The 11,022-nt window shown below is 42.6% G+C and overlaps 1 protein-coding gene across 1 annotated transcript; it reads right to left on the minus strand.

Moving 5' to 3' along the window:
• Positions 1-855: 855 nt before the first annotated feature.
• LOC147418851 (protein terminal ear1 homolog) lies at positions 856-10,367 on the minus strand. The gene is made up of 5 exons (XM_086505690.1): positions 8,947-10,367; positions 7,949-8,813; positions 6,963-7,091; positions 1,509-1,650; positions 856-1,414 (listed from the first exon to the last, which is right to left on the minus strand). The coding sequence occupies exons 1-5, from the start codon at positions 10,313-10,315 to the stop codon at positions 953-955; spliced, it is 2,967 nt and encodes a 988-aa protein (XP_086361816.1). The 5' UTR covers positions 10,316-10,367; the 3' UTR covers positions 856-952.
• Between the last annotated feature and the right edge of the window lie 655 nt (positions 10,368-11,022).

The raw sequence follows: 11,022 nt of genomic DNA on the forward strand, positions 1-11,022 counted from the left end.
TTTCTAAAGGGAAGAATGAATATACCCTATATCAACGAAACCTTGAGCAAGTCTTTAGAGTCTTGACATAAGTACTTTGCTCATGGGAGGCATTCGAACAAAATTGGATCTAAAATCTAGTTAAAAGCTTCATGTGAGAATTTAACGGTAAATGTCACAAATTTTCCCCATTTCGTGAGTTTTGTGATGTCAACTTTCAAGCTTTGTAGGTGCAGTTATAGTTCTAGGTATCTTTCCAAAATTTATTAAAAAGGCACTGTCAATTATACTAGAGAGAAAATAAGATATTACAAGCGAGGTACGCAAGGAGGCGTCCAGGGATAATTACATCAAAGGAGCAATGTCCTGTTACTGTCATACTATCTTTCAAGAATTGTTGCTATGAGATTTTTGCAATATTAATAAGTAGGATTGCAATATTAGTAAATAGATTTTATGGTCATAAATACGGGCAGAACATGATATGAATACACTTCAGAAGGCAGTGGAACATTCAAGCTAGATTCTCTACACCACAAGATACTGTGCTCAAATCCTAGGTAACAAGGATTGACATGGTATACACAATACCACATTCAAACGTTCTCGTATCATGTCATCCCCTCTCTCTCTCTCTCTCTCTCTCTCTCTCTCTCTCTCTCTGCTCCGGAAGCAATCACCATCTCTCACACATTCTCAGCCACTCACTCATACATTCCTCAAATTGGTCCAAACTAGCTAAGATTGTGAAAACTCTGTTCTCCCTCCCCCAATCTTAAGCATATAACATCATAGATGACCACAATGGAAAGCAAATTGAACACGCCCGATACCGCTATCTGGACAACCATCCTCCCCTTTTAACTAAGATTAAAATGAAACTCTGCTGAATACATTAATTTACCCATCAATGAAATAGACTACACTCACAAGATTGTGCTCATCGGCATAGCTGATATTTCTTACTGACTAATTAGGGTTCGTGGTGTTGTAATATGCCAGCATGCCGATATCCATGTACTCTCCGTCCAAGGATAATGCCTTGGCTTACAATACTTACAGTGGAGGACGATGTAGGCATTGGTGTGGATGCAGTTAGCTCAGGTGTGGATGAAGGCAGTATTGGTGCACTAGATTGGCAATCAGATTGTGGGGGTGAAGATGATATAATGATTGCTGCATCTCCCTCGACCTCGATATTATGGGTCTTTTGCTCTTCTGGAGCATTTTCTTCACTCACAAGGTCATGGGCAGCAGCACTTGCATCCCTCGGCGCCGATGCCGATGCCGATGCCGATGCCGACGCCGGCACCGACGATGATGTGCTTGGGATGGGTCTTCCACTCCTTGGTGGGCTGAATTTCACTGGCAAATACTCATCCATGTCGCAAACGAATCTTGAATTTTTGAAGTGCTCCTCTAGAGCTTCTCTACCCTGCCAAACAGAAGAAGAATGGTAAGACACGAGGCGCCTTGTGAGTTGTGAGTATGAGTGGCGGTGTTAAAGGGAATGCCATAAGATATTGCACCTGCAAGCGGGCGTAAGAGACTTCACATATTTTGCGAGAATTGAACTCGTCCCATTGCCGCCCATGGAACGCTTTATGCAGGCGTAGAGTGGCTTGCGGAGTGGTCAAGTTGACAAATGCATAGCCCAAATTACACCTGTTTCTGCATATATAACCAAACAATCAATCAAATATCAACACGTAGTACAGCCAGCTAAATATAACACTATAAAGGTACCATTCCAATAGCTTCGTGGAAAGGTGCCTTAAGCGCACCCACTAGGATTAAATCAGATTTCGTTCACATACTCCATCATTTGAGGTGGATGCAGAATAGGGAGTGTATGAACTGCGCTATCAATCTATATTGGCGTGACGGTGCACGATGCTTGATAGAGAGAACGCGACATGCGATAGTTGACCGTGTAAAAAAAATCACCCCCCCATATGAGGACACAACCCCAAGGTTAGAAAAGGACAACGGCAAGCCACATTCGATCCTTTGTCCCCGCCAATGGATTAGTGGCACCTCGGCCTAACCGTCCCAACACTAGCCAATCAGTGTACCAGTGATGAGAGCTTATTGTACTTAATATTTTTCCTTGTGTTGGGGGGGTGTCCGCGTACTGGGGGTTTTACCCTATGGTTGAACCCTAGAGACATGTGGATGTGGGTGTGGGCGAGTGGGCGCAATCCCATAAAACTAGTCGAAGCGTAGCTTCGAACAAAAAAAAAAAAGGGTAAAGAGTGGGAAACCTTATATTATTTTTAACACTATATTTGGAGCAATCGTTGAAAAAAGAAAGAAAGGGAAAAACCTTCACTACTATAATGAAACCCCCCTAAAACCATAATAATGCACTTTATAATGAAGTCTATGCAATATAAAGTGAAGTCTATGCAATAATTTCATTTCAAGCCCATCCATAATGCTCACCAAAAAATAGTAACCTGCCATCCGAATAGTAACCTAGTCGTTAAGGTGAACGTGTTGTCCATAACAACCCAAGTTTGATACAAGAAGGTTTGCCTCAGCTTAGCCTAGAGGCGGTAGAAAACTTATAGTAGCCAGTTGCCTATGAGGGCAAGCAGAAGAACAAGCGATGAAAAAGATGAGGAAACAGCTCCAAGGTCCTATAAATTTTCAAAATTCTATTGCTACTTCGGGTTTGATCTCAACAAGAAAGACATATGCTTGACTCGAAAATTTCCACACCTTGCCTACAGACATCCCAATTGTAATTTCTCAAAAAGAAACAAAAAACTTTCCCAGCCAAAGGAAAAGGACACTATTACAAATTTCCTGATTTTCCTATCTCACTTTGAAGGATTTGTTAGTTTTCTTCGTAGGAACCTTGAAATCTAGCTAGCCAAAAGTTCAAAATTTGAGCTCGTGGCTTCACAAAAGGTCTGCTTTACCTTGAACACTAAGCCCATTCCTAGATTGTATGGTCTCTAGAATGGTATATTACAATCATAAATCAATTGATCCAGTCATTTAAAAGCTAACGAGAACTCCATTGTAATCTATACTCCTCCCTTAATGTAAATTTTCCTTTGGTCTGTGCTAAATAAATTAACAAGTGGGATCAAAATCCAAGTACAACCCATGCCAACACTCACAATAACCTTAGGCGCACACATCTTTGATAAGAATAATATTACCATATGTAGCCCATCAAGGAGAGAGCAAACAAGAGAATAAACATGATTATCATTCCAAGCACTAATCTCAACAATTATATCACCATTATTGTGAGAATATTGGCAAGACTTGTCATGCAAACAATTTCTCTACAAAGCCTCAACATACGCGAGTAAATGAAATATATACAATTATACCTGGGATGTCATAAATAATATTAAACCACTTTTTAAGTTCCAATGTCCTCATAATACATCATCAAACTAGCTTATTTAGTGCTTTTTCACCAAAGGGGAAAATTAAAAGCGTCCAAAACTATAATATGTGCGAGTGCACTAAAATTTTAGCTCATGACTTCAAGGTTTAACTTGAACACTAAGTCATCCCTAGATTGTAGGCCCCTTAGAATGGTATAGAATGATAACTAGATTGATCAAGTCATTTAAAACCTAACAGGGATCACAATCCAAGGACTTCTAACTTACAACCCATGCCAATGTTCACAAAGACCTCTGACCCACACAGAGTTGATCCCTTTGATAACATTACCATTTGTAACTCATCAAGGACAAAGCAAACAAGGAATAAAGATGATTGGCCTTCCAAGAACTAAGCTCAACAATTCAATCCCCATAACTTCAAGAATACTATAAAAGCCTTCACCGAAGAGTAGATCAATGGGGGCAAGATTTGTGGTGTAGCAGTTTCTCTACATGGCCTCTAACATACTCAAGTATTTGTAAATGAAATACATACAAAGATATCTTAGATGTCCTAAATGAGATTGAGCCACTCTTTAAGTACTGGTGTCCTCATCTAAACATAAATTACTCCTTTCCACGACTCATGGATTCTTAATTGATAACATATGGTGAGGAAGTAGAGCTTAGGCTTCACATGCAATAACATTTTAAAGCTTGGTGAATACTATAAAAGCCTTCACCGAAGAGTAGATCAATGGGGGCAAGATTTGTGGTGTAGCAGTTTCTCTACATGGCCTCTAACATACTCAAGTATTTGTAAATGAAATACATACAAAGATATCTTAGATGTCCTAAATGAAATTGAGCCACTCTTTAAGTACTGGTGTCCTCATCTAAACATAAATTACTCCTTTCCACGACTCATGGATTCTTAATTGATAACATATGGTGAGGAAGTAGAGCTAAGGCTTCACATGCAATAACATTTTAAAGCTTGGTGAATATGGCAATCCACTAACTTTTCAAAAATATATGTATAGAAACTGGTATTTATAAATTCTGAGACATTATATCATTTGGAAAAATGCATTAAGGTTTAGAGTGATATGTCGCACATGCATACCTTGATTCGTACATTATCATTCAATTATCAATTTGAACACAAGCTACATCACTATACTGGCTTATTTAGTTCCATTTTCATCAAAGAGAAAAATTAAAGGCATCACAAACTATATGCCAAAGTGCACTACAAGTTTGAGATTCGTATAATTAAGTAGTGCTAACACGAAATGTATCTGGCAAGAAGTAGCTTACAAGTCATGTTACTCATATTTTCACATCAAGGTATCCTTATAAGCTTAATGAACTTTTTCACGGTGCAAGTAGGAGATGGCCACATGCATGTGAGCATAAGATACATCATTTCAGCATGCCCGACAATGAGAAGTTGAGTACTAAGTTAAGTGAAATCTAACCTATTTTTTCATATTTAAGCCTATGTGCTACACAAATGTCCAATGGAGAAATTCCATAGGATTTTGAAGCAAAAGCATTAAATTAGCATGAGTAAAATCTAAGTTTGAGTTTGTTCTTTCTTTCACGACATACTAAGTACGGTTAGAATGGGTTAATCGTGACATTAACTATACCAAGAAAAAACGAATGTTTGAAGAATTATGAAGAAAAGCGTGGTTCATCAAGTGGTTTGAGCTCTAGAGAAATTAGGGTTAAGAATTGTGGACATGATGCACGAGAAGTTGTATCTTGACAAGAAGACTTGCAAGAATAGCCTTGCGAAGTTTACACAATTCCCATAATAGGAAATCAACTTTTGTGGCTTTAAGAGAAGGCTCAAAAAAATGTCAAATCTCTATAAAAGAAACCCTTTATAGGAAATACACCTACACAATCTGAGTTGATATTTCTATCTAGAAAAAAGCTCAAGGGTTAGAGTTACACTTTCATAGAAATCTCTTAAGGATGAATTTCACGAGACACGAAAGTTTAGACCAAATAACTTGAATGTCCTTTTAACTTTTTTTGAATAAACCCTCTATAGATATGTAGTGAGGCTATCAAACTTATATTATATCTACATAAAGGCTGACAACACTCACTACTTTCATGGGTTTAGTAGATTACTCATGCATTAAATCTAATCCAGATTTTGTAACTAGCTAGGGCTTACAACTATGAGTCATGCCACTTGATAGCTTAACAATGTGAGTTAGGATAGGAGCAAGAGGGAAAGGGTATTCTTCCCAAAATTAAGAAATAAGAGCGTAAAAATGGATCAAATTTCAAATCTCTGCTTCTTTAAAAAGGCCTAGAAGCAATGTTTAGAAGAGTCATTTTCGCTTACCAATCAAATTAAAAAAAAGGAAATACTAGAAGAAATATTTTTGAAGTATAATTTAAATGTAGTTTTTACGAGTCTTTCTTCCTTTTACCATGGTTTGAAACCAGCTCTACGCTAAGGCAATGGTCACACGATGCATGGTTATCGCTTACTCTTTAAAATAAGTGTGCCTCATGCATGGCCATATGTGCAACAATTATTTGTCTTATATGCAACAATGCAAGCCCTTTTGTAACTATCCCGATTTTGGCATGGTTGCATCACTAAGGGCACATTCACACACCAAGTGAGCGGGGGCAAAGTGTGCAGCATCTCTGTTGAAGTCTTGTGCCAGCCAAGTCCCGCAACACTGCTGGCTCGTGTCGCGTAGCTGCTAAATGAAGACTTACTTGGGCTAACACTACCAAAAACCGTAGAATTGGGTTTTCAGAAGCTTCGTTAGGCGAGTGCAAACAAAATAGTTGAGCTATGCGTTACGCTGTCCCTTCTTCGTGCGAATGCGCCCTAACACCTTACAAATAAGGATGTGATAACACAAGGCATAGTTATGAGTAAGATGTTAATGATGCAACTATGCCAGAATCGGCATAGTTACAAAAGGCCTTAGATGGTTGCATGTAGGACAAATGAGTAGTGCAGGTGTGACCATGCATGAGGCACAGGTATTTAACAAAGTACCATGCATCGATTGACCATTGCCTAAGTAGGCATCGCGTGACCACATCCTAAGCTGAGGCAAACCTTTCCGCGACACTTGTATGGAGAATAGATGTATCATCATGTACTAAAAAGCATAAGTTTTCTGTAACACTCGTGCCAACCATGTACCGGATGTATCATGTACTAATAAAACATGTAGACTCTAGAGTCTGCTCTCTACGGTACACGCGAGAGTCGAGAGGGTTTAAACTACTTTATCTATAAAAGTTGAGGGAGAGTGTTTGAGCTGAAAGCAATGGCAGCCAGCACTCCGCGAGTCAGCCCTGCAGAGCAGGCTTTGAAGTGAGGGCAGAATCCAGAAACCATGATAGCATGTGGTCAGGCGGTCTAAAGTTCTTGAGTGGCATGCTTTTTAGTGTTCAGAAATGGGCTATTAAATGCAGTCCGGGGGGGGGGAAAAAAAAAGAAATTTGAAAAGGCCCCGACAGAAAGCCGACAAATTGGCGTCTCTCTCTCTCTCTCTCTCTCTCTCTCTCTCTTTCTCTCTCTCAAGCAAGGATTTTGCAAATAATAAATCAAATAATTCGAGTTTCCCACTCACGTACTTGAAGTCGATGGGTAGATAGACGAAATCGAAGGCTGAGATCGGCTCCCCGCTCCCATCCGATGGCTCTCCTATACTGCTATTCATCTCCATGCAGTGGTCGTCGAGCATCGCTATCAGCATCTCTTGCCTGCAGGGTCGCAATTCTTTACTAATTATCCGAATTTTCTACAGTGTACAGTCACAATTTCTTCACTAATTATCCTATCTTAAATACTTTTCAATGCACTGTAGTGTAGTGTACTGTATCATAATTCACAAATTTTAAACATATCTGTACTGATTAATTAATTTGTGGCATGCACGCATCGTTTTCCGTCTTCATTAACTCTGCGGCGGCGGAAAGGCAAAAAGGAAGGCCCACCCTTGACGCCCTACTGACGGGGCTTTGACGGCAGCCTTGCAGCGCAGTCAGGGATCAGAGCACACAGCACTGAGCAGCTCTTCCAAGTTCCGGCTGCTCTGCTCAGCTGCAGTTCTGTTTGCAGGCGGGCACTGGAGACGCTTGATAGTAGGAAGTTGGAACCCTTCCATGGAGCACGTGCCACGTGTGTTGTGTTCTACAATATATATTCATAAATTCTAGAATCTTCACACATTTCTGCAGTTCATATAACCTACTAGCACTATCTCATGAGAACCTGGATCTACAATGTGCTACATGCCACATGCAGCTGGGGAACGTTTTCATGCTCTCATCGGTCTAGTCTGACGTTGTCATTCCCTTAACAATCCCCTTCATCCACTATGCATGCCATTAAGGTGCAGATTAATTAAACAAGTGTTTTAGAAAGTGTAGAAAAAGATCAGAAAGCATTGGCCCAGGGATAGTGATTATCATTACATGTCTCAGACTTTGATTTTCTCCAATTAAATGCACGCTCGTACCGTAGGATACATATGCGTATGCTGGCATATGCATCTCCACCATGCAGCCTCAGGCAGATCGATCAACTTGATGTTTTATGAAAGTTTAACTGAACTCACGTGTATTTGTTCGGAATGTTGCGAATCATAAGTGTCGTCCTGCCACTCGATTCTGCTTCATTCTCATCGAATCGGAAACTGTCATTAGCCTGCTGCATAGACGCAACAGCCGCAGCAGCAGCTCCTCTTCTAGCTCCCAAATGGCTTCTCCATGGGGATGATGATAATAGCGACGAAGACGATGCTGATGCCAAAGGAATATCTCTTCTTTTAGGTCTGTCGCTTGCATCTCCTCGAGCTCTCCCTTCACCTGCACTTGCATGCTCTGTAAGTGTGCCCCTTCTAATTGGGGCTGCCTGCCTCGGTGGCACTACTCTGTACAAGGGGGCTGCCAAGTGATGATCTCTAGATGCATCCATTGGATGTAGTCTCAATGTTGAAGCAACTATAGGTACATTTTGCATAGAGGAAGGGCCCAAATTTGATGCATATCCTTCATAAGATGGTAGTGGCCCAGGTGCAGGCAGGAGAGCACCCCCACCAGAGCTTGGATGAGACCATCCTGCAGCAACACTGGCAGCTTCTGGCTGGGCCATTGCCACGTGTTGCCAATACACATTATTTGGTGGTGTCAGTGGATATTGAACAGGTAGGGGTGGCATTGCTACCGCACTATGATGACCGATTGCCTGAATATTCTGAGCAATGATTGGTGATGATGATGCCATTCGCGGCAGGGCGCTTGCCACTGCGCCACGCTTTGCCGTGCTCCCACCTGGCCTGCTAAACTCAATCTTCAGTTTCTTTCCTTCTATCTCCGTGCCATCCAATGCTTGCAATGCTAATGCTGCATGCCTCACGTCATAGAATTCCACAAACTTATGGTGCCGTCTCTGAGGAGCTTCTCTCACTTCTTTGACCCTTCCTGATGATCATATAATTATAGAGAACCCATGGCCAATATTGGATCAACAACAGCAAAAGGAAAAATAAGGATTCATGGAAGCTAGATACATTGTGAGGCTGACATAGACTACTGAGAAATTACTAATGCTTACCGTATCCATCAAAGATTCCTTTCACCACATCTGCATGCATGCTAGCGTCCAAGTTGAAGACCACAAGCGTCCCTTGATTCAAAGAAGAGAGGGTGCCTTGATTCAAGCAGTCCTCTGTGTCCAGCCCCACCGGTATCGTATAGTGTGCCCACACTGGCTTTCCCCCCACCAACCCTCTCCCTAACGTGGCAGCTGCCTCCGTGTCCACTGAGGTGGGCGAATAAGCTGCAGACACCTGGCTACCTGGCAACTGATCAGTTAGGACAGCAATAGAAGCCTGAACGTCTGGCGTTGCTGCTGGGCTAGATGTGCGATCTGGTGGCGGAGATTGATTGGAAGGAGACACGTGGAGCTGTTGAGAGCGTCGATCCTGGGATATCTGCTGCTGAACACGCTGCTGATGGAGGAGGTGCTGGTTCTGGATATCAGAAAGGGCGTTCTTGGCGGAGCGCAGGTCAAAATAATGGATAGTGATAAGGCCCTCGCTATGCCGGGACAGGTCCAGAGCTCTAATTTCGCCCCATAGCCCCAGTTCCTCTGTCAGTTGCGCCTCGCTCATCTCCGTGGGAACGCCAATTAGCTGAAGGGCTCGGGACATGCGATCGCGGCCCATAAAAGGCTGCGCACTGCCAGAGACCCGCGGGATCGCCACCGTCGTAGGCGACTTAACGGCTGGATATGCCGGCTGGCCTAATGCTGGGGCTGTTGGAGATGTTTCCCACGCCATCATCGGCGCTTGCAGTAGGGGTGGAGCTGCAAACTGCGGTGCCGGCATTTGATATACTGGATATTGATCCCCATAGTGCTGTGGTAATTGCAGTTGCAGGCGATTATCATGCCCTCCAGTTGCTGCCGATATAAGCTGCAGCTGCTGGTTCTGGCTGTGGAAGACGTGCTGCTGTCCGCTCTGGGCGCTATAAAGGGGTTGATGATGATGATGATGATGATGATGATAAGGCAGCACTTGCTGCTGATGCAGAGCTTGGGCATGATCGACATGCTGGCCGGCGTGGAAACCTTGATGGGAGAGAGCCTCATTGTTGGAAGGCCATTCCGGGCCGTAGAAGCGGGAAGGGGGGACTGCAACGTTGGGCTGCCATTCATACATGGATGAAGGTAGAGCAGGCAGGGCCGGCGGAGTAGGGAAGCTCACATGCTGTACTGGAGGAACAAGGCATTCAGAACTAGTAAACGGAGAAAAATGCGCACCAGCGGTGAAGGGAGAGAAAGAATAATGATCTGGACGCGCTGCAGCAATATGCTGCGGGTATTGGGAGAAGCTGTCGACGACGGGTTCGTGGGAACAAGGTACAAAATCCCTTGCAGCGGGGTCCAGCGTTCTCTGCTTGGAGGAAGCAGAGGAAACCATGGCTGATGAAGCTGTGTAATGACGGGATTAAACCCGCGGGTTAACTGCTGGCTTAAACATTAGACAAACATGATGAAAACGCAAAAGAGTGAGGAATTAGAGGATAAGTAAATCTAATGGGAGGCTCTAAAACCCGACCTCAGTCGTATAATTAGCTATTTTTAATGGCAAGGAAGTACTGCTGCACTATAGAGGGGGTAACATTTAAAATCTGAGCCGGCTTTCTGAGAGCAAATTTTTAAATTCGAAGGCAAAACTCTAACTAAATCTTGGAAGAATCTAGTAACTAGCTCCCATTAGTTCTTCCAATGGTACGTCATCTCAACCTCACAAAAATTGAGAGACGACTCTCGAGTCTAAGCCTCAGAGGAGGACGAGAGAGAGAGAGAAAGAGAAGGTTAGAGAGAGATTGGACAAGGGGAGAGGTTTATTAGAAGGTATAACCGTACAGCCTTTACTCAATTCTCGTGTTCCCAAGCCAACATTCTTTTCCATAAGTATATCAAATTACCCTTATACTCTATAGTGCCACATCGCACACTTTTGGTTTTAAGAATACCTACCTAAAATACGATCCTTGAAGGCTCCCTTGTCCCCCCTAGTCCCATCACAATGTCCCTCAATTTCCATCTCGCTTTGGGCACCCACAATCCTCTTGGACATGTTATGAGAATGTTCCACATAGGAAGGGCACATTGTGCCCAACA

Source organism: Adiantum capillus-veneris, chromosome 29, assembly GCF_014529385.1.
Source record: "Adiantum capillus-veneris isolate H3 chromosome 29, ASM1452938v2, whole genome shotgun sequence".
Classification (NCBI taxonomy): domain Eukaryota; kingdom Viridiplantae; phylum Streptophyta; class Polypodiopsida; order Polypodiales; family Pteridaceae; genus Adiantum; species Adiantum capillus-veneris.

Excerpts from the sequence above, each read along its gene's own strand:
- LOC147418851 (XM_086505690.1), bottom strand. The coding sequence starts at position 10,315 with ATGGTTTCCTCTGCTTCCTCCAAGCAGAGAACGCTGGACCCCGCTGCA. Across the intron at positions 1,651-6,962 it reads TATCTACCCATCGACTTCAA|AAACAGGTGTAATTTGGGCT; the intron begins GTACGTGAGTGG and ends TTATATATGCAG. Across the intron at positions 1,415-1,508 it reads TCTCTTACGCCCGCTTGCAG|GGTAGAGAAGCTCTAGAGGA; the intron begins GTGCAATATCTT and ends TCTGTTTGGCAG.